Source organism: Falco biarmicus, chromosome 3, assembly GCF_023638135.1.
Source record: "Falco biarmicus isolate bFalBia1 chromosome 3, bFalBia1.pri, whole genome shotgun sequence".
NCBI lineage: Eukaryota > Metazoa > Chordata > Aves > Falconiformes > Falconidae > Falco > Falco biarmicus.
In genome coordinates this window covers 70,226,722-70,250,935 of record NC_079290.1, presented here as the reverse complement: position 1 = coordinate 70,250,935, position 24,214 = coordinate 70,226,722, and the positions used below count along the sequence as shown (strand labels likewise).

Here is a 24,214-nt window from a genome sequence, read left to right as displayed (position 1 = left end):
CCAATGACTTTGCGTAGATTCAGTGAGGTGCAACTCCCTGTCCTCTGCAACGTGGCCTTTGTTTAACAGGGCACAGGTGCAGTATGCAAAAGTTTCGAGAAGGAAGTGCCTTACCCTCTTGAAAGTACAGGCAGTGGTAGGTTTCATTTCTTTTAAAGCCTTACTCATTATGCTAATTCAAGGCAAGTGACTTCAGTTAGTTTTACACCTTTGTTAGGTGAAAACACCTACTTTGGGGAAAACACTTTTTCATTTTTAGTGACTCTAAGTGCCTGAGATTCTGAAGTTATATTTCATTAAAAAGAAATCGCTTCCACTAGTGCAAGGCTTCCTCTCATCACTGCAGCCAAACAGGTGTGGGTTTTCCTTGGGTCTGTCTAAGCTGAGGAGCCAGGAGGGCTCCTGTGGCTCCCAGCCACAGGGAGGCAGGGAAATTTGGACACAAGTCAGCTGTCTTGGCAGATCCTGGTTTCCCCTGGGAGGAGAGCTGAGTGCTCACACAGAGGCACGGTGCCACCACTCCAGCACAGCCTCTGACTGGAGCTGGGGGCTTGGCACAGCAGGAGCTCCTAGACGAATACAGATACATCCATGCACAGAGTTTGCAAGCACTCAGTAAACATGTCAAGCATATGAGTCCAGGCATTTTGTTAGTAGTGATCAACATATCCAAACCGAGAATGCACAGGAGAAATAGAAATTAGGCTGTGATTTATTGCAGAACTTTTCACACAGCTGCTCCACACCAACCTGTCCTCACATCTCCACTTCCCAGCCCCCGTATGTGCCCTCTGGTTGTACCTGCCGTAACCATGACCTGCCTCTCAGGCCAGAACCAACACAAAATCCCATCCGTGTTCCCAAAGTATGGGAAAAAAAAGCAAAGATGTCTTTTTTCATGCTGTTCAGTAAGTGAGTGCATCCTCTGGTTCAGTAGACCAGAGCCCCACTTCAGGCAGCGCACTGCACGGTGTCAGAGTCCCAGGGCCCTCTCCTTGCACAGAACTGCCGCGCTGAACTCACACACAGACACACTCCAGCACCGCCACCCATCAAGGCTCCCAGCAGAACAGTAACTGCATCAAAGTTTTAAGGTATGTTTCAAAAACGTACCAGATGCCTTTACATCCTTGTAAAGCCTGCCTGCCCTTTTTAAGGGAGAAAAGAGTTTTCGCTCTGGGGTTTAGGATCAGATTTGAGGCTTAGCTGAAATGAAAGGTAGCTGCTGTTCATGGTTATGTGCTCCGCCTGGTGTATTGTAACATTGCTTCTGATGTTAGAAAAAAATGAGGATACAGGTTTGGATGTTAGCTTAAAGTTGAGACATGCTCTTTATTCAGCAACAATTTGGGTTAAGCAACTTTTCTCTTCCCCTAAAGCAATACAAGACACTATGCTTTCCGCAGACACACAGCTGCACTGACTTGTCTAAAAGTCACGCGGGGTGACCAGTATCACAGCTTACCTGTGACCCACTGGACCAGGCTGCTTTCCATGCTGCAGCTGGCCAGCCACTCACCCACCACTGCCAGCCCCTCTCTGGGGAGAGCCAGCTCAGGTATATCCCTGCCCCACCGATCGCATCAAACTGGTGCAAGTTTAAGCAATTTATGTCTTCTAAAGATATTTATGTGTACATGTCAGTACGGCATTCCAATGGATGTCTATCTCAGACATCTAGAGATACCATTTTTCCTGTGTTTTCACCCCAAAGAGAGTTCAACATGTCTACTTTTTCCAGCATATGAGTGCCTAATAACTAAGAAGGCTGAGATAGGACATGGGAGACTATGGAGCATTGTCCTGGAAACATTTACAGGTGCCACCAGCCCTACCTGTCCTTTTGGCTTATCTCGTGTTCCTAGAGACAGTGAACACGTATGCCATACCCACTGCAGCCAGAGGAAGAGAAGTCCCATCACTTCATCACCAAGGCAACAGTGGCTGCTTCAATCAGATAGATCGTAGTAAGAGATGTTTGGCCTAGAAACTAAGTGCAGCACCTTTCTCCAAGAGCATGGGCAGGCCTACTTAACATGCAGGACAAGGATGGTGTGGAAAAGAGGGTGCTCTCTCGTGGAGCATTTTTGCTTATTCCTGTTTATGCTAAATCTTTCGCTCACCTGCTGCTTGCAGCTGCGCCTCTTTGGTTGTTGTCCATGGACAGATGCAGAGCTATGCAGATGGGTGAGAGAGCTTTTTGTGGTCAGACGAGTCTGTGTGAGCAACCCATCCCCACCCCGGGCACCCCCACACCGACCCACCAGCAATGCTCCACCTCTAGTGTGTCCAGCTGTCCTGGGCAGCTGGAGGGCTATTTTTAACGGGCATCACGCTCCGTAGCTGAAGCAGAATGAAGCCCCAAATGAAAAAAGATTGAAATGATAGAAGCTTTCTGCTTTGTTGTCTCCCTATTTTTTAATTAAAGATCTTTGATCTTTTTGCTGTTTCCTTCCCCATGTCTTGAAGGCAACTTGTTTGGTTCATGTTTGTTGACAGTATTTCTAGATCACTAATAATAACAACAGTGAGGGGAAAAAACAGGTCAAATAAACAAGTGGCATTTAACCAGCCCTCAGAGAAAAGAGGAAGGTATGTACAAGCCAGACAGAAACCACTGATTAGGTGTGCTTGGGCCACGTTCTAAGCTTGCAAAACAAGTGTCGCACCAAAGGGTGAAGCAAAATTGTTTCCTTTTCACCCATTTCCCCCCTCCTGTTTTTAGATAGCACTTTTCAAAGCTCCGTGAAACACAAACTTCTTGTTACCCAGTCCCATCACTAAAGTCACAAAATAAATGTGGCTTGGCTAGCATGAGCTGGTGGCATAAACAACTTCACCCCTTTAACAATTCGAGGCACAGCTCAGCCGCCTCTGAAATGAGCTTCCGCCTGCCTGGATGGTAAAACCAAAGCCCTGTGGTTGGCGTCCCAAGGGTGTGACAGTGACAAAACAACCAGGTCAGGAAGTTCAGAGTTAAAAGGCAAGGAGTGAAAACAGTCTGAGAACATGAATTAGAGAGGGGAGAGTAGTCAAGCACTGGACAATGTCACAGAGGCACTAAAACGTTGATGGTGGGGTGACTTCCCGATGGTAGGATTTCTCCTATAACGCAGCATTGCTTGGGGGGTGACGGATGCTCTTAGGCCCCAGAGAATTTTAAACAATGTTGTCTTGATCTGGCATCTAAAAGCAGGGAAATGTTTTGAAGAGGGGTCCTGATGTGGCTGCCACCTAAGAAATCCTTCCTCACTGCTGAAATTCACAGCTCAACCTACAGACCTTCTGCCAAGGGGTGGGTGGGTGCATATGTGTGCATTTGCACACCCCAAAAAAGATCGGGTGGGGAGTGTGCAGGGAAATATTCACGCTGTGAAGAGCCACTGATATTCCTGTGTCTTTGGCAACTGGAAAACAGGTGAAGCAAAACCGCTATGGAAATCCTGAGCACAGTAGGCTTAACGCTGCATAACTTACAGAGGCTGGCATTGACTTACTCTGGTTTAATTGTAGGCAGTCTGGGAACTGGAAAGTTCAGAGACCTGGAGCTTGGAAATGATGCCTAGAGTTCAAATAGTTGGTAAAAAGATGGAAAAACAAGAAGTGAGGTGGAAATAAAGGAAGCCACAGAGAGTGAGAAAATAAAATGGGATTTTAGGGAAAATCCTACTGTGACCCAGCCCCCGCCTGAACAAATGGCAGGGATAAATCCATCCGCATTAAAACTGGGGCAGTTTGAAGTACCTCTTTACCAACATTCGCAGACATTTTGGGTCCTAAGTTCTAAACCTGGTTACCTTAAGTTTGCCTCACAGGAGAGAAAGAGAGAGAGAGAGAGAGAGAGAGAGAGGGTGTCCCTCCTGGTGCCAATTCAGAGGATGGAAATGGGGATCCATCACTGCTGGAAGACCCTGGCTGTTTCCCTGCCCGTGGCAGGCCCCTGCTGCTAGGCTGGCAGCAGCGGGCACAAAGCGTGGCTGCTGCCCATGCTCAGGATGCAAGTCCATAGGGGTGGCCGGTCCCCAGGCAGGGTGACAGGAGGCAGACTCACTGCAGGAGCCAGGTAGCCTCATCTTTGTGATTGCAGGTCCCAGCTAGGAAGCCCTGCAGCAACCACGTACCATTAAATCGATACTCTGCTTGCACTTTGCCTCTGGGCAGGACTCAGTAGCCAAGGTACTGCCCACACAGGCCTGAGTTAGGTTCCCACATGCACAGCGGTGCTTTTAGTTGTGCCCCACTGGGAAAACTGCCTACGCTTGGTACTGCCCTGATACATCACAGTGGGGGAGCTCAGTGCCCAGGTTGCTCCTGCAACACCACTCACCAGACCCATGCCAGGACACCACCTGGTCTTTACTGCCTATGTCATGGCATTGTGTGAGCCTGCCTGAAATTAATAATGACCCATCCCACAGAGAAGAAAAGATGCTACAAACATCCCGGCCCCACAAATAGTCAAGCCTATAACCCCAGGTAAAATGACTTCCCTGGGAAGCAAAACCCAAAACTTGCCCAAAAACTCAGACAGAACCATCTGAGGTGTGTGTAGCCACACACACAAGGGCTTGTAGGGCCTCCCCTTTCATCATGCCAGGCTGCTCCTGGGGCCAGCCCTGCCTTCCTGCCAGTCCCGTGCCTGGCCCAAGGGAAGTCACCTGCAGGGAGGAGCTTTTGTGCAACTGATCCTCCCTCCAAGCCATGCAATACTGGAGTGGAAAGCCCCCTGGGCTGCCTGAGGTGTGAATCTACGGTTTGGTTCGGGAATGGCAGTGGCCGAGCAAGCAACAATCTGAGAGCTTCCCTGGAGGGGTGTCAGAGCCACCTGTGGCAGAAAAGGGAGGGCCAGCCTCTCTGAGGGGCTCGACAGGATGGCTAAAGGCCCTGTGAATATATTGCCACTACCATAGACACTAAGCTTTCAAGGACTCCTGCAGAACCCTCTTGGAGATGAGCTTATAAAATCTTACATCTTTGCCTTACAGCTCTCTGAAGTTTGTGTTTAAGGTGCCAGTGGGTAACAAGGCTGGCCAACATTCAGGCTCCATGGCATAAATGGAGCTTCACTTGCATCCTTCTTACTTCGTGGTAGCTCAGGGCAGTGGAAGAGCTCTGCTGTGAGCATGGATGCGACCTACAAGGCACCATGTTCATTTTAGCAGGATGGTTGTGATGGTGTAGAAGCGCAGTTTGCCAGCCAAGAACTACTTGTAAGTTTTGGAGTCCTGCTCACTGCTTTCTCTCACTTGAGAAGGAAAGAGAAAAAGATAGGACAGAGCACAGGTAGTGTCATGGAGCTAACAGAGGTAGCGCCAAGCAAATGAGATCTTTTTTGGTCTCAAACAACACCAGCGGACCAGAGGTCACTGCAGTTTCTTAGTGGTGGTGATGTAAAGAGCAGAGCAAGCGCAGCCCGCTTCCTCTAGGGAACCCCTGTGTTCTGGGGTGGCATCTGGATAATCTGATTTATAGATTGAATTATTTGGGGAGGCTGGGTTACATCAGGACTGAAGGATTGGGTTACAGCTTTACACTGAACTAACAGATTTCCTTCTCTTGAGCACCTTGGAGAAAGGAGAGGTTTTACAAATGTGGATAGATTTGAAGCTAGATACTATCTCTGAGGTCCTCCTACAAACACATTCACACAGTGCCACGCTAGCCATGCTAGCATGCATTGAACAAGCAAGGCACTCTTTTTATTGAGCAGGGTGGGAATGTCGAAAAGGGTCCATACAGAAATATTCTCAAAGCAAAACGAAGCCACAGGAGGAGTAAAGCCCTCCAGCACTGCTGAGCTCAGCTCTGGAGTTGGATGGCTATAGCTTTTTTAAAATTTTCCGTGGAAAAGCAGGCAGCTCGGGAGGTCCTGATCTGCTTTGCCTCTTCTGTCGCTCTGGGGAGCTTCCTGCCTATTCTATTCCTGATGCCTGTTGTGAGCCAAGTAAGAGTTAGCTTAATCAGCAACACCAGCCACAGATTAGTGCCAAGCTGTTGTCATTAATCACTTCAAAAATCACTGCTCTGAAAATAGTACCCAGGGTCAGATGTTCAAAAACTGGCGTGGTTTAACTGGTGTTATTTAACCTCAGCCACAAAGCCAGACCATGCCCCTAAAGAAACGCTATTTGTTTGCCTCAAGTTACATATTACTTGTGATTTTTTAATTCGAATCCGCTCCACAGCCCCCAGTGATGTGGCATGAAAAGCTGCTCTGCACCTTCACCAGAGGAAACTACTTCGGTGAGTGGTTAAATACCTCCAGGTGAAGGCAGGCCGGACCAACAAGCAAGTTGTATCCCCTCAAAAGATGCAAAAGATGCTTAGGGGTACTGGCCTGAGGGTTTGGTCATAATCTTCTCAGTGCTGTGGATGCTCCCCCCCTTTGGAATCTCAGTCCAAATGTTTGGCAGATGCACTTGGGGCTCATTATGTTACAGAGGCAGCGTGTTCATTGCACTCCCCCGAATGGCATTTCATGTGCGCTGCACTTGTTTTATATTTGCTATATTTAAGCCACAGAAATAGGCACTGATGAGGAAAAGAGGGCCGCGGTGGTGTCTTGGAGGCAGGAAGGGAATGAAAGCAATTTCTCAAAGCTACAATCCTCTGTACAGAACTGTGGCCCAGGAGAAGGAAAGAGGAGTGTGGTCAGCTCGGGGCGCTGGCTGCACTGAGGACCCAGCTGGGTCATCCGTGCTGCTGTCCCTCTGAAATGATTTCAGGGCAGATCTGGTTTTATACTAGTGCAACTGAGGATAGAAATTGCTTGGAGCCTTTGCCCCAGAGGGCTTGCCCTGGATTTCTATTATGAAACTGCCATGTTAGGAACATGCAGGAATACAGGTATGCAGCACTGCAGGGTTCATACATGGCACTTGATTTTGAAATTTTTCTGGCATTATTTGCTCCTTTCCCTCCACCCCAGCCTTTGCACCCTTCTCCTACCTCACCATCATTTTCCCCAGACCATGCTTTTCATCCCTGCAGCTCCTCCCCTTCTTGCTGTGACCTGTGGGACACGCTGAGCAGGAGTAAGACGAAGACCATCTCTATGCTGCTGCTGTAGGGCACAGCAAGGCAAGCCAGAGCCCTGGGTCCTCCCAACCTGCTCTTTCAGTCATGGACCTAGGATACCTTTGGTGGTTGCTAACACATCCCACAGTGTCTTGCCCCATATAATAACCATCCTTCGTGACCCTCAGTCCTTCCAGCCCAATTGCCTGCTTCATAGCATGGGGTGGACGAGGATGGGGCTGGCCCAGCCATGCCTGGTGCTGTTAACCAGAGTGTGCTTGGACATGTACAAAGAAAGGTTTTCTCCTCTGTGCTTCAGTGCTTGCCTGAAATTTGCCTCTCAAGCGCAGGTGAGGTTGCAAGGGGAGTCTGCAGGTAAACATGGACTGAACCCACATTTTAACTGCAGTCCTGGTGTAGCCAGCAGGTTTCAGCAGCAGGTATTACTGCTTGGTAATGTGGGTAGAGGTGACATCAATCCCTAAGAGACACTCAAACGCAGTGGGGATCTCAGCCTGCTGCCTTGATGGAAGGTGAAGCTTGTGGCAGGGAGCCAGGTCTGGGCATTTGAGAGCCAAGAAACAGGGAAGAACCAGGAGATTACTCAAATATTCAAGAGAATCCCAACAAGGAAGCTGGGATCAGATAGACTTTCTCTCTACAAAGCCAAGTCCTTTCCTGGGGATGGTCTAACAGGGCCTCCTTGATCATGATTATACATGTTGGTTGTAGCAGAAAGGGCAGCCCTGAGCCGGTATTTCGCATGCTGCAGACCCGTGGGAAGCACTGCACCCCACTCTCCGCACTCCTCTGGACAAGGTGGGAGAGATGGTTTTGAGGCTGTCCAGCAGCCGGCCATTAAGCCAGCCCATCGCCAACAGCACGGGAGAGGCTGTCTGGCAGCCATGCTCCCAAAAAGCGGGGCGACAGCACCATACCTGTCACTCCAGGTCTCTGATCACTTCCAGAGCTTTGATCATCGCATTGCATAGCTGACTTCCATCTGTCCAGGAAAGCAAAAATAAGTTTCCAGCAGTTTTTTGTGCGCCTTAATTAGAAAACAAGGGATGCTTTTTCAAAAACAGGAGAGAGGAAAAAAATAAGGTTAGAGCTGCAGTACTGGACATGCCATCCACACACTTGGCATGCACTTGAGAGCAGCTCAGCTGGCCCTGGTTGCTAAGCTCTCTGAGAAACTGGAATGTGCTGCTCCCTCCAACTCTCCATGAACATTGCCACCCAAAACCTGCCCAGAAGAGGCATTGGGACTAATTTTGAAATGGGGACAGTTCTGGGGGGGAAAAATGCAGTCAGTGGCTCCTTTGTTGTACTCCCTGAAGTCACATATGTGAGGGCAGGTAGGGTACTTGTGCATAGTCCTCTCAAAGTGAAGTTGCTATCTTGAAATGCTGCCAGAGGCACAGGCCATCGGTGGGAAGTGTTCTTGCCCCCAAGGCAGCTATCTCAGACTAGACAAATGCAGCAAGGTGGGACAAAGAAGAGATAAAAGAAGGATTACCTATGGAAAACCTTATCTCTTGTGGTACATTAAAAGCTGAAGGCAACTCCCCTTTCTGTCCCTTAGCCGTCCCCGTCCCCCTCTGCACCCATAGCTGTTCCTTGGTGTATACCAGGTGCATTCTGACCACCATGCCACAAGGCACAGCCACTGAGCTGTAGTTTGGTCATTCCCCAAAAAAAGCTGTGCTGAGCATCTGGCCAGAAGTCCCAGAAGCCTGAATTTGCTCCTGAATCACTGCAGAAGACCAGCTCAAGTAACTTTTTTCCCACAAAGTGTCCAGAGAGCTGCAGGTGGAAAGCTTTGTAAAAGCAACATCAAGAGAAATGGGGAACTTGAGGGTGGAGCAGCAAGACAGTGATGGGAAGTAAAAGGGGGGAAATGGTTGCACAGTGGTGAGAGGATGTCAGCAGTGAAAAACAAGTGAGGGTCACACTCTTCTAGAAGGAGAGCAGTAAGTGCTACAGGGTGACGGTGAGTGCAAGCCGGATGTACTGGGCAGGCTCAGCTGACAGAGAAGGTATAGGTACGGGAAAGGAGTCAACCCAAAGAACACGGGATGGGTGCAGCAGGAGCATTGTGGCAACACTTCAATATGTTTAGCTGGAAAGAGTAATAGTGAAACTGGGTATGGCCAGCAAGTTAAAGCTTGCGTCTTGCCCACATTCCTCGTGGATGGGGTCAAGCTCTTGTCTTTTACCTCTCTCCTAAAAAGCCTTTCCAAGTGATGGTTTTGGCACCTGCTGTGTTCCCCATTCTCAGATATGTTCATTCACCTCTTTTTTCGGACCAAGGTTCCCAGGTAAGAGCACTTAGGTTTGCTACCTGTGTTCCCACAGAAGACTTGCCTGGGTGCGATACCTGCTGGAGGTGTCCTGTGAGGCGTCTGTTAGCAATATGAAAATGCCTCGTGCTTCCAAGTACTCCCTTCTGAGCAAGGGAGTTACACAGAAACACAGCAAAGAGCAGTTACAACAGAAGAAGCCCATATATAAATTGTCTTCCTTAAAGCCTGGGGCAGACCAGATCTAGCTCAGACATCCAAAGCTCTGGTGTCTTGCTGATCAGACCATGCTAACAAGAGACCTCCATGTGAATTGCTGTCTGCATGGTCTGCTGAGCATTGCCACCCACCACCAGCCCTCGTCTTCAGGTGAGGGAAGTAACCCAGGACCGGGCTAAGTCTTTGTATCTGTGTAAGAGCCAGGCATCCATGCCCACAGTAAGCAGGGAAACTGCCGCAATTGCCCACATTTTTATGGGCGTCCTCACAGAGTCCTCCTGCAGAGTATCTTATGGGGGAAAGGTTTCCCCCAGACTTCTGGTCAGACTACCGGGTCCTGCTCCCCCTTTCCAGGTTTCTCTAGACAGGTCTGGTCTGCAATGGACCTGAAAGTCAGGGGCTTCTCCTGTTCTGCTGATTTGGGGGATTCAGTGGACTAGAGCCTGTGGGGCGATGGGAAAAGTGAAGTACTTCTCCTTATATCTACCCGCCAGCGTGATGTGTAAGTGATGCATATCAGCCAGAAAATCCTGCTCAGCCCTTGCAAGAAGCCTTCCAGGTTCCTGGGAGGAGTAGAGCATTTAGGCATTCTCAGACTATAATCTCTTCTGTGATAATCCTGATTTACTCTTTGGCCTGGGAGCAAAGGCTAATAAAAGGAAAGTGCTCTGGCCAAGTCCAGCAGGTAATTTAGGAACTCTGGCTTAGTTGTCTCAAGTATAATGTGGGGTTACCGTTGCTGGGAATGTGTTTGTGAAGGTGCACCGGAGCTGGCAGGGAGATGGAAGTACAGCATAATTGGCAATTACTGGTTTGGAAAGGTCACCGTTTTCTGGAGACAAAGCTGGAATCAGCTGTTGTCACTGAGAAATTTCACTGGGGACATTCATGCTGACCTATTTTTAACATAACAGCAGATTACACTGCAATACAGTGAATAATTTATAGGAGTAGTAGCATGATCACAGCCACAATACAATGGCAGCTTCGGTTCCTGCCTAATTATGGACGGAGGCAGAGCTCTCTGGCATTTTCCACTGAATTAGCAAAACAAGACACACGTGGAATGACCTACCCGAGCCTTTCAAAAGCATGCATGTCAGGATGAATACATGTCCGGAAGGACTAAGTGGGGCAAAGATTTTATCTAGAGCATCTGTAAACCTACTCAGTCTCCCAGCAGTTTCAGCAAGCACTGGGAGCAGGGAAGTGGGAATGTGTGTGAGGCTGGAGCGACAGAGAGGAGGAAATCAGCTCTCTGCATTTGCTATGCAAAACTATATTGAGAAACCACGAGAAACAGCTCATACATACCTAGCACATGCAAATATATAGGATACAGAATATTTCCTTGAAAGAGGAGGCTGCAAATGAATGAGGTTTTTGCATCTGCAACCTTAAGTTTAAAAAATCTTCTGCGAGATAAGATCAAAAGGGCCAGAGGGAATTTGTGTACATGGGTTACACATAGAGTAATTGCCAAGAACTACTGTTGGAGGCTCAAGGTTGAAGTAAGATGCTGCAATTAGTATATGGCACTGAAAAACCTTTAATAAATTAACCAGGCTTCCACAGTGAGAGCTGCCGCCCCCTAAAAGGCTGAAACAGACTCAAAAGCGTATTAAGTATGCATGATGAGACATTTATAGCTTTCAGCATTGCCACAAATATTTCCTCTCCTCTTCCCCTGGCATTCCACAGCCCGAAGCGCACAGCTGTTTTTTCCAGAAAGCAACTTCTCCGCCTTGGCCTCAGAGTTCACGTCCTATGGAAACACATGAAACAGGGGTGTAGTCAATTCAGTCATAGAGAAAGGTCACCCTAAAAATTTCACCTTGGAGCTACAGCACTAGCACTGCGTTGGCAGCAGCCCCTACACTTTTTCCAGCGGAGAAGAGGGTGCCTCTGGAAACACCGCTGCCTTGAGTGCTTGTAGAGCCTACCTGAATCAGAAACGCCCATAGGCCCCAGAGGCCTGCATGCCACAGTGAAGAGCATCCTTTTCTGCTTTTACTAAATCTGCAGTCATTTTCTCTCATTTCCACTTCCAAAGGCTACAGGGTGCTGTTTATTTTCAGCATACAACATAAATAACACATGTTCATTATTACTGCTGAAAATTACTTAAGGTGATAGGTCAGCTGGAATTGACAGGTTGGGTTTTTTATTCAGTGAGGGTTTTCTTTCCATACGCAATGCTCTGTGAAACCCCAGCTCTTTTTCTTTGTTGTCATTTCCTAAACTTCTCCACCCAGTCTCATCCCCTGTGTGACCAGTCTGTGCGCCCTATGAAAAACCTTTGCATTTGGAGGGGTGAGTCCACCTATTCTGACTCAAACGGGGAAAGACACAGATATGCAGGGAAGGGTATCAGTATTGCCTCCTCAAGCCACCTTCCAAATTGTGTCTATTTACCAACCTCCCAGACCTGCCAGGAATTCCCTCTCCCCACCCCACCCCACCCCCCCCCCCCCACCCCCCGCACCGAAAAAAAACCCAACAAAACAAACAAACAAAAAAACCCAGCAGCAGAAGGGGGAGCTTGTTGAAGGACTCTGTAACAGCTTTAGATGTTGGAAAAGGAACTGCAAATCATATAGAAAATATGACATGGCTGTTTGGTACTTCTGTTGAGTGATGCCTGATGATAAGTCCAGTATGAAAAAAAGCTGCAGAAGAGAAATGGAGAAGTCCTAAGGGCAGCAATAAATATATGCAGAATTCTCATTTCTGTAAAGAGATGTATCTGTACTAAACACGACTATACATTTTGAAAGGAAGACTGAATTTGAGGAAAATACCCTACAGTCTCTGGGAAAACACAGCAGTCCTGCCTTTTTCTTTTTTCGTGGGCTAGTAGAGGAAAGATGCTCAAAGAAAGAAATGTAAGGTCCATTCTTTGCCATGATCTTTCATTTACACGCTCCACCTTTAACTGCCGCCTTCAGGTCTCCCAATGCCCAATTTTAGAGCCTGTTTTTGCTTCAGCACACTGCTGAAGGCGTCGGGGGCTGCAGCAAGTAGCCCACCGGCCGCGGGGAAGGGCGGTCTGTTCCCCGCACTGTTCCCCGCGGGAATGAGCGGAGCCGTTTTGCGGCTGCCTCATCTGTTGGCCAAACCGTCCCAGAGGCAACAAGTGCTGAATGAAAAAGCGCAAGAGCCCAGCCGCCACCGCCGCTCCCCGAAAAGGTGCAGGGCCACCGGCTCCGCCGCATCCCGCCGGGGCGAGCAGGGGGGAGCCCGTGGGGGTCCCGCACCGCACCGCCCGCGGGGAGCTCCGCACCCCTCCGCACCTCTCCAGCCCGCCCGCGGGGTGCACGGCACCGCTCCGCACCGCGCTCGGGGGGCCGCCCCCCTCCGCCCCGCACCGCCCCGCACCGCACGGCACCGCGCCGCCCCGCAGCGCCCGCGGGGGCGGGCCGCGGCCGCGCAGCGCCGCGCAGCAGCGCCTCCTCCTCCTCCTCCTCCTCCTCCTCCCCCCCCCTCCTCCTTCTCCTCCCTCCCGCAGCTCCGCAAGGAAAAGCCGGCAGCGGCGGCGCTCGCTGCTAGAGCGGCGGTGCGCTGCGATCGGAGACGGGCTGCCCCAGCGCCTCCTCCTTCTTTTTTTTTATTTTAAATTTTTTAATTTTTATTTGTAATTACTGTTATTGTTACCAGTTGTCTGGCGGCGGGCGCTGCCCCGGGGATGGGGCGCCGCGGTGCCCGAGGAGCGCTGGGCGGCGAGCGAGCGGCGTCCCGGGGCGCGCTGTGAGCCGCGGAGGGCGCGGGCGGCCCCGCCGGCAGCAGCAGGTACCGGGCCGGGCTCGGGGCGGGGAGGGGGCGCAAACGGGGGTGGGGGGTGTCCCCGCTCCCGAGGCTGGACGCGGCCGAGCGGAGCCCGGGGGCTGCAGGGCAGCGGCTCCCGTCCCCTCGCCGCTGCCGCCGGCCGCGGGGGCTGTGCGGTGACAGGTCTTTGAGGAGGGGACAGGGGCTGCTGCCGGGCTTCTTGTGTGAGGCTGTGGGGCTGGGAATGCGGAGGAAGCCTGAGCCGTGGGTGTGCGCTGAGGGATGTGAAAAGCTGCGCGGGGGAACTGGGTTAATGTTTTCCCATAGCGCGGGGAAGTGCTCAGCCTGGTTTCCATCAAAAAAAAAAGTCTCAGCGTTTCCTCAGGTCTTTTTCAATTTCCAGTGAGCTTTTATGGTATTACTGGTTGGAGGAAAGCTTAGACCCTCTTAAGTTTTCTTTTCAGCCTCTGGCTCATTCCCAAGAACTGATGCAAACATATTACGCACTGGCATTGCACTTCAGTTTACCTTTGACTGGCCTGGTTACAAAAGGTCATCCTAATCCTGTGACTGACCTTTCCATTGCTGCGGTAACTGAGCATTCTGCTGCCTCTCATTCAAAGTTTCAAAAAGCTTTCTGGAAACTGTGTGTGTGCGTTTGCATGCGTGTGGCCATTCTGCCTTTGCACCCTTTCAAACATCTCCCTGGAAAGAGCTGAATGTATTTTCAGTGTAATTTCTGTGTTCATTAACCTGGCCATCCATTCAGTCACACTCATCTTAATTACCGTGTTTGAGCTGCTGTCACACAGCTGGAGCCCAGGGCAGGGGACATACTCCCAAACAGAAACATTATCTTCATCTTCTCCAGTGGCTAATTAGGTTTCACAAACATCCCTCTCCTGAGTAAACACGAGTGGGAGCGTACCCAAACAGGAGGCTTGAGGAAGGTGTCTTTCCTGGAAGATTTCTGTGTTCCCTGCCCAGCCATCTCTGAGATCTTCACACACCAAGAAGAGATACAGTGTGGTCCAGTTTATTGTTCAAAAACCACGTAGATGTGGTGCTTAGAGGCACGGGTCAGTGGTGGGCTTGGCAGTCCTGGGTTAGCAGTTGGACTTGATCATCTGAAAGGTCTTTTCCAACCTAAATGATTTTATGATTCTGTGATTGTGGCCAGACTCGAGGAAGGTATTCGCTGGGATGGGTTAGAAGCTCTGCTTTATAACCATAATGGGCAAACATGACAGATTGTTCCACACTTAACTAAGCGTGGGTGGGTATATATCACACAGTGGGAGTCTAAAGGCAGCAAAATCTATTTTTTCTTCCATAAATTCAGCATTTTCTCAGCCAGTAACTAAATCACTAGGACAGTCACTTAAGATGTCTGCTGCTTGCAAGCACAGATAAACACTTGTGCAATGTGGACTTGTAAAATCCCAACATCCACAACCCCATGCTGGTTTAACTTTTGATGTCCAAGCAGCACTTTCTTGATAAGGTGTGGGCTTTGGGGGGTTTGGATTTTTGTTTTTCTTTTCAAGAAGCAACAGGTTGAATTCCTTTCCAGGATCCTGTCTAAGGAACAGAACAATTAGCTTTTCTGTGTCTCTGCTCTTCTCTGGAATGACAGTACAGTTATATCTTAGAAGTTTTTCTGTAGCAGAATTAATATTTCTTAAACACTTGGGAATGCGCAAGGAGAGAACTGTGGTTTGTGAAGGAGCATCCCTAAGTGAGAAGGCTGCTTTACCTCCTTGTGGTCTCAAGGCACATGACCATTTCATTCACCTGTATCACAGAAGACATTCAGACTAAGAGGGTACAAGGCACAGCCTCAAAACTCACAGCAGCACGTTCACACACCATGCAGGGTTACCTTTTGCTCTTTGATATTTTTAAACCTGAGCAAGCAGAAAGGTAATTCCAGACAAAGCATGCTGTTGCAAAAGGTCCGGTTCTGGGGAAAGCTGCCTGCCTTGCTTCCCCGCTGGGAAGAAGTGGGAATGAAAACTAAAGGCAGCATTGGCTTTTCCCAAAAAAGGGATGGCTGGTCTGGCTTTTTTTTTTTTTTTTTTTTTTCCCCTCAATGCTATACATGTGGCACTGACAAGCTGCTCATGGACAACCCACTTACTGGGGTAGTGTTCATGAGTCGAGCTAAGCTGCAAGCAGTGGGGAGATAGGGAGCTTGTGCCTGTGGCCGTTCAGCCAGCACAGAGCATCAGCTGAAAGCAGGGAGGGAGGGAAGTGAGGAGAGCGATGCCTGAACGCATGCTTCTGGTACTGGCTTGTTAGAGAGGGCTGGGACATGAATTAGTATTGGATAGGGGCTTGTTGCATTGCTTCCAAGCCTTGTGGTTCCTGAATGACTCTTGGATAACACAATGGGAAGAAAACTCGTTATTTTCCTGCTTTGCAGGAGCTCGGAGGTTACTGTTTTGTTCACTCAGCTTCCAGTGCTCGCTGCTCTTCTGCCAGGGAGGCTGTTAAAGAAGTTTCTCAGCAGACATTTTCAAAATTAATCAGCAGGAGCATGCACTGACTATTTTTTTCCTCACCAGTTTTGCACAGATTGTCTCACTGACTCCGAGATGTGCTTGCCCTTTTAGAAGGCAGAGAGAAAGAATTGGGCCCACCGTGAATTTAAAATAAAATTTAAAGTCTTTTGACAGCAGAAGCAGTTTTGCTCTGGGGAACTTCACAAACTGTGGTGGCTCTACTTCGGATGTGCGACAGTGTAAATGAGAATTTAATTTCCTCCCTGTAGCAAAGTTGCCAGCATCTTTGTTTCCCTCGCTGTCCTGCAGACAATTAAATTTTACCGGAGCAAGACAGGAGGGCAGTCTGTGTGCAAAGGAGCTGGGCAGCTGGAGGAGGAATGGCAGGATGGGCTTTGCCAACTCTCTGTGAGAGGGCTGGAAGAAGAGTAGCAGTGGGAGCCAACCCTAGATGCAATAAACTGGAACATATTATATCTCTCTGGCTAACGTCAGGAATGGTTTAGCTGAGGCTGGGAAGCCACGGCTGTCCTTCCCTGCATACCCCATATCAAAGCAGAAATTGCGTCTTTTCCTGGCCACAGCTGCTGAGCAGCTTTGTGTTTGCTCCTGGGTGCAAATGTTGCTCATGCCCTCGCTTACCTGCAGCCAGGTGGGTTGTGTGGCTGGGCTAGGACAGGCTTATTCCTGCCCCGTCCCATCTTCCAAAGCTGGTGCTCTGACCCCTCTCCAGGCAGGCATTTCAAGGGGAAAGAAAGCAGCAGGTACTACGTAATCCTTTCTGGGAGTTGGTTTTACCCCCACTTGGCAACCTAGAGACAGCTGCCATGCTAAAACCTGGTCGAGCCTCCTCCAGCAGGCGAGCACTGCTTGTTTGCTTCCCAGAGCACCTTGAGCTCTTGTTTTACTGCAAGCGGGCAGTAGTTTCATCTCAGCTTTCATAGAATCATAGAATGGGTTGGGTTGGGAAGGACCTTTAAAGGTCATCTAGTCCAGCCCTCCTGCATGAGCAGGGACATCTCCAACGAGATCAGGTTGCTCAGTGTCCTGTTGAACTTGACCTTGACTGTTTCAGGGATGGGGCATCTACCACCTCTCTGGGCCACCTGTTCCAGTGTTTCACCACCCTCATCATAAAAAATGTCTTTGTTATATCTAGTCTGAATCTGTCCTGTTTTAGTTAAAAACAATTATTCCTCCTCTCACTACAGGTACAGATTTAGATTCAGTCCCCTGAGTTTTGGCTCTCCGACTCTAGCTTTGAAATATCTTTGCTGCTGGGTCTGGTGCTGTTGGGAAGAAAGAGGATCCCCCCCCCTCCCTGGCCACATCCAGGTTAATTAGGGAGTGGGAACCTTGAGCAAGGCTCCAGGAACTGCCTGTATCCCAGCCCTGATCAAAAAACAGGTCCCAGTACTCAACTGGGAGGTGCAGAGAAGACCAGGTCCCTTGGGTGTTTGTGAATTGTTTTCTGGCAGCCACAAGCACAGGCCATGCCTTGGTCTTTGTATCCAGGCTCTGCACCCAGTGGCCTCAATAAGAAGCAAGTCCTCTAAGCATGACGCAAGAACTAACTGATTTTTTTTCCCTAGAGTTCTCTTTTTCTGCTGTGTTTTTATGTTACAAGGGTATCCTGTAATTTTTACTCCCCAACCACACAAAAGAAATGATGTATTAGCACAGAAGTATGTGAGCATCTTTCTTCTTCTCAATGGAAGGAACAAATTGAAGCTGACAGTTCCCTGGAACCAGCGCAACACATGAAGTAGTCACAATAATACATTTTATCTTCTAGCCCTTTTAAAGCATCAGAAGCTCTCCAGTCTCTGATGCCTCCAGTAAGCTGACCTTGGCTGGCAGAGCCAGCCACCTCATTACTGCTGTCCCAGTGCTCACACCCTGCCCTCTCTCCCAGCCCTCAAACTGCCCGATTAGCTGCAGCAGCTAGAGCTTCCCAGGTCAGGCAGCCTGCTGGTAATCATTCAGTGACACCAGATCTGCTTCAAATAATCCCTTCCGCAAGGAACCATTATTATTATTTTTTTTTAATTTAAAAAACAAATTTAGCTGCAACACCCAGGGATTTGTCAGACTTGACTTCGTCCTGAAAACATCACCATCGGGGAAACTTTAAGCCATCAAAAAAGCTTTGCAGGAGAGAAAATCTATCTAGTCATCACTGAGTTTCTGGTTTTAGCAGGTGCCTTCACCTCTACAAAAGACCAGGCCAGACCGACCCTACCATTACTATTTAAACCTGTCTATTGGAGCTGACCAAAGGAAGGAACCCATTTACAGTGAAATCTGTCAGAGACAGGCAAATAAGCACCTGCAAAGAGCTGCAGGAGGTCCGTGTTTCAGCAGAGGGGGCAAGGTTGAACACCACAACTTCCCTTCTCCTTCCCCAAATTATCATCTCACTGTCAGAGCAGCCAAACCAGCTTGATTTGTCCCTCAGTGAGGTGTCTTTCTTCTTTGTCGAATTTATCTTGCACTTGCTGCAAGACTGAGGCAAAACAGAGGCCAAAAACATGGTCTGTAGTGAATGTACCCCTTGAAGATGCCTCAGAAACCTTGGGGAGTGGGGCTTGTGCTTGGGACAGAGATGGTGGCATGGGTCTGTGGTACTGCCTCAGGAAGGCAGGGTGGTTGATGTAGCTCTGTATTCGAAGTCTGATGTGTTTTCTAACCATATAGCATGAGGGAAAGGGCCTTTTCCGCAATTAAACAGCTTGACATCCTCTGTTGATGTTTAGTTTAAAAATGTTTGCTTTTAAAACCTTAATTGTGGTACAGAGGTAGAGAAGTATGCTACAGCTTTGTGCAGTAACATCCCCACAAATAGTCTTTGGCTGGAGACTTCCCTGGGTACAGAGACACCTTTTTCTCCACTCCTCCCTGCAAGTATCCCTGGATTGTGGTAGCAACAGCTATCCCTCTGCACTTTCCCAACCATACAAGCATGTCTGTGGGTGGTGATGCTGTTGAAAAAATGCCACTGCTCAATTAAGTGTATAATGTATCAAGTCCTGCATGACTGACTGCCCTTTCCTTGTCTTGTTCAGTACATCCGCAAAACACCATTTTGTTAGTTCTGGGTTTTCACACAGAGATCATTGTGGGGTAGGAAGCAATTGGCTATGATGTGCTTTTTGAACCATAAGGCTTTTTCCTGAATTCCGTGTAACACGCTCAGGCCACGTCTATTTAGACCTACACAAAATCTTATGAATAAGAATAGACGGTCGCTGAAGTAAACAGAGGTAAACCTTTAGTTTATTATATGTTCACATTAATACAGCCAAGAGCTGGAAATGCTAAGATGTCTATGCTACACAAAACCAAACTGAAGCCATATTAAAAATGCTAAGACTTTAGCTGAGGCTGGAGAATAATCAGCTTAAAATTCTGCCTGCATATTCTATGGTTTTGCTTTCTTTGAAATCAGAGGGAGATGTTGCCATCAGCTCCCTAGATGGCAGCTGGACCACAGAGCCTTGTTTCCATGCACGCAGGTGCTTCACTGGAAACGCTGGCAATATATTTGACTTCCCTGCCCTACGCTGAAAGCAGCAGCTCCTTGAAGGTTAGGTGGCTTTTCATCTGCAATTATCCAGCAAGGAGTTGCTTTTTTTCCCATTCTTTCCTGGCTCTACCCTTAAAAAGAAAATAATCCTCCTTCTTCCTGGTAGAGAAGGCAGCACTGGTAGATCCAGTGTAACAGCTCCTATGTAGGCATACACTGAATGCTGTATGCATGATTTCTCCAGCCACTGTATTTCTCACGGGCATGTTGTGCTGCGACCAGGTGAGGAAGACAATTGCTTCCATTGGCAGAAGTACAAAATAGTTTTCCATCACATAAAATCATTATATCCTCCTTTTCCTATACCCAGAATGATGGTCCATTACTATGATGTGAATTGGAAAATGCAGAAATCTCAACAGAGAAGGAAAGGAGAAAAGAGTGGGAGGGCAGCAGAGGACAAGCTACAGGGTCATTCCTATAAGCTTGTCATTAACCTGTGATGGCCCTGATGGGCTTTTCCTTTAAATGGCAGACTGTGGAAAAGCAGGGCTGTGCTGAGATGCGTGCTGCCTTAATTTGTGCAATGGAAGGTTATGCAAGATAATTACCTTGTAGTTCAGTGACAACACACGCTGTCAGATCTGTTCAATCCACAGTGGGTTTATCCATAGTGTCTCTGTGTCTAAAAGACTCAAGTGGTAACTAATCCTGTAGCATGGCTGGAGCATATGACGTTTTAAACTCAAGATTTCTTTTTTTAATGTCCACTACAGATTAAATTTACCAATTTAACCTGGCTAAATCTACTTCCCATACATTTAAGGGTTTCTTCAGGTTGCATTGGCTGTGTCCGTGACAGTAAATGATGGGAATTTGGGATTGTTCTCAGGCATTAATGACAACAGTCACAGACCAGCTTGTATCTGTGCATTAAACCCCCTTGTCCTCCAAAAGAATGAAGAATGTGAAGACTGCTTTGGGAATAGTCCTTGGCCCATGCTGCTTCCCAAACCATGCCCAGTAGCTGTGTGGGAGAGCGCTAACTGGATGAAGCCAGATCTGTGCCAGCAGTTGCTCAGTGTAACCTCCTTTGCCCCAAGGAGCAGAAAGCCCTTGCAGATTCCAGAGGGAACAGCTTTTCTATACGGAGAATCACAGAATCATAGAATGGTTTGTGTTGGAAGGGACCTTTAAAGTTCATCCAGTCCAACCCCCCTGCAATGAGCAGGGACGTCTTCAACTAGATCAGGTTGCTCAGAGCCTCGTCCACCTGATCTTGAATGTCAGGGTCCTTTAATGATCCTGGCTAGAGAAGATGGTGGTGGTTCGGGGGAAGTTTAGGCTGTTTGGTGGTGTTAGATATGCACTGCTGTCTCCTATACCTTTAAGAGTTTTTAAAGATGAAAATACTTCAGCTAGAAGAAGAATAACCTCTGCCACAGCTTTAAATAAAAGTTGTAAAACTCATGTATGAAAGATCTTCTCTAGCACAAGTTTCAAGGTTTGGATTTAAATGAACCGAAGCCAAGAGACAAGAGTTATATCAGAGCGCACAGCCTCTCTTGATTGAGCATGAACAGTGCTGTACAGTGATGTACTAGAAAAGAGCTTCAGACACATGCTATAGCCAAATATAAGTGAAGTAACACAGGACTTTTATGGCAATGCTCTTGAAATGGCCACACTTGTGAGGTGTCAAAAAGATTAAATAAATCCATTGCTACAATGCTCGTATATGGACAAGAACATCCAGCTTTAAAGATCTTCTGTCCTAAAACATGTAGTGATGTATCTTCAACTAGATTTTAGTGAGCTATGTGCCATTAATACACCCCTCAAAATAGAAAGATCATATAAATATCCAAGGCGTTTTAAGTCACCCTAATCCCAAGTATTTAAAGAGGAGCAGCAAAGCATTTGTATCTCATTAGAGACTGAAAGGGTTTGACAACAACGATGTTTTACTTTCCCTTCAGGGATGAAAAGCCTGTTTTATTTGTTTAATTTAGCTCACTCATGCTTATATTAGAGCATACCTGGAGTGGATACCAAGTACAGCTAAAGTTTGTCTCTCTTGGCTGAAGAGAAACAAATAACCTCTGGAGCAGCCCGCTGGTTATCTAAACCAACCTACACAAGTTTACTTGATGCGTTTACTTTCCAGCAGTTGCAAAGAGGTAGTATCCTAAGCTTGCTGTCCTTGCCTATGCTGCTGCCATCTGCATTAAATGAGGGTTGTAAACAGCAGAAATATTGGTGCAAAGTAATAAAAGAAAGAGCACTCTTAAGGATGATTTTATATTAAACACTGCTGGATCGCTGCTTTTCTCTCCTGCCAGTGAGAAGGTTTTTATGTTCATCACTTACAGTCTGAGAAAGCGAAGCCACTCTACTGCTTACACTTGACATACAAATTTAGGTCACTGCTCAGAGTCATCATGGATTTTGCCAAAATACTCCGACTAGAGTTGCATCTATTGACATCAGGGAGGATTTACCCGACCTGTTCTCAGGTCTTACTCATGGACTCGTCCAAATGTCCCTGTTAGTCGGTAAGGGACAAGGGAAACCACCAGCACCACCCATGGTTTCCTAGGCCTCCCCTGCTGCTAATGCTTGCAAAAGTGCAGAGTAGGTTGATTGCTTTGTATGATCTGAGCTGAGAAATTGCAATTCCTTCCATCGCATGTGGTCAGCCGGGCAGTGTTCAGCAGCATATGCCAAAAGAGGCAGAGAAGTAGTCAGGCTGGCTGCTGCTAGACAGACTAATTCCCACAGCCTGTTTTGCATCCTGTTAGTCTTACTACTTCTCACAAGATCGCTCCTTGTAGTTGATCTCCTAATATAGGGATACATAACAGAGTAGCACCAAGCTCTCCACCTTTACTACTACATAGCACTGCCGAAATGACAGTGCAATCCACTACGCGTGCAGGTCACTTGCACTGAACCACTGTTTACGGATTTGGTGGAAGCGGGTTTAAAGCACGGGAAGATCGTTCTCAGTTGTTTTGCAGAAATTATCTTTCTGTAGATTATTTGTTGGCACTTGAATGGCAGGGGGGCTTTGTTTTTAATTAAATCTTTAATTTACATAAAGAATAATCAGTGATGAGTAGAATTGGAGTTGACTTCTAATCAAAGATAATTCTGCATACCAGGGTGGGTTTGAAATGAATGAACGTCAAATCTAATTAGACAGCCAGATTCTGATCCCTCAGCCACACTAATACATACTGTAACAGACCAAATCTTCCTTATCTACACTGATGCCAGCTGAATATGATTGCTCTGTGTTTCTAGCGTGGTAAGGGAATGGCGTTGGGGAGGGCACTGCACAGGCTCGTGCGCACGCTCTTTCCAGCTGCCAGCGCAAAACAAATGTTGGAACTGGAAAAAAAGGAGGTCAGCTACCACGAACCCATCTGTCACGTGCAGGAGCCATTTAGGATCAAATGTATTTTCCTCAAGTTTATGACAGTGAAATCACTCGCGTTTCCCTCTCCTTATCTTTTTGGCATGTGCTCTACCGAGGGTACGGAGTGATGCTGTAGGGGCTTCTCTGAGGGGAGGTTAAGCAGCTGGAAGGGCCGTTCGTGGCTCACCGGCAGAGGAAACGGAGCATGTACCCAGAGCTCTGGTGAAAGGGTAGCTACAAAAGAGGCAGGAAGAAAGCTAACTGTGGTGCAAGACTTCTGGGGTGCTGCTTTTACCTTAGCCACCACCAGTCATTATTTCTGTGCTAGTGGGGTGACAAGAGTTAGCCAAAGGCATGGCTTACAGTAAAAATAAAATATGAAGTTAAAAGTCCCCACGCTGACTTTGGCACCTAGGCTGGTGTGAAAGGCAACCGATGCTTCCTGAATTTATGGAGCTATATTGCAGTGGGAGTATCAGGCATCAGGTCCTATACATTTACAGCTACATATTCTTTACCTTTTTTTTTTTTTTTTTTTGCTATTGACCTGGATTTTTAGCTTTTTTCTTACTGTTACTATTGCTTTTTGCTTTATGTACTTCATCCAGTTTGGGTAGGAGGAACAGAACAAACAGCATGAGCTATTCCAGATGGCAGACAATTTGTGTTTCTGCTCAGGGTGTCTAGTGATGAGCTAGCAAATACTGTAGCATTTAAGTTGAAAATGTCCTTACATACAACATAAAATATGTTTTTACGGAAATGAGACCATAAAGTACAAGTCTTGCTATTAGTATCAAGTCTTGGGAATAATATTATTTGAAACAAAAGCTAAAATTTGGTACCAAAATACCCAAAGCTAACATTTTCGTTTATTAGAAACAGGTAACTGTGCCTTGTGCTCACTCACAGGGATTTCTGCATGACAAAGTAAAGCTCCCAGCTATGGGCTTAAGTAGAGTGATAAAAGATGCATGAGTTGCGTAAATACTTCTTTGTGCATTGTAAAAACTGAATCCACCCAAACTGAAGGTATTGGAAAACAACTAATAAAAGAAAGAATCACTGCAGGTGTTACTGATGCAGATAAATCCACCAGCAAAAAGGGAGAACAAACCTTCAGAGAGATCCTGCTGGACAGTTGGTGGTGAGGCTTGGATGTCCATGGCTGGGGAAGAGACCCATCCCAGCCAGCCAGTGAGCTGCAGTGGGTTAAAATGGGATTCTTGCTGCTGGAAGAGATAGGGCAGAAGTTTGCCTCCCTGTGCTGGGGCAGGAATACATGGCTACCAATGGGACCTGGGTGCTCCCAAATCTCCCATTTGAAGGATAGGGAGCCATCTCTGCTGCAGCTCCTTCTCTGTGCGTTACTACTCTCGGTAGCCATGCTGGTAAGCCCACGTCGCTCTCTTTCTGTACGCTAAAATTAACGTTTGAAGCTCACAGATCTGTTGGCCTT

The 24,214-nt window shown here is 47.8% G+C and overlaps 1 protein-coding gene across 1 annotated transcript in view; it reads left to right on the top strand.

Moving 5' to 3' along the window:
- RIPOR2 (RHO family interacting cell polarization regulator 2) overlaps window positions 1-24,214 on the top strand; it is a 70,255-nt gene that overhangs the window by 3,885 nt on the left and 42,156 nt on the right. Inside the window, 1 exon segment of the mRNA XM_056333381.1 lies at window positions 13,197-13,328. Within this exon segment, the coding sequence (XP_056189356.1) occupies window positions 13,197-13,328 (132 nt within the window).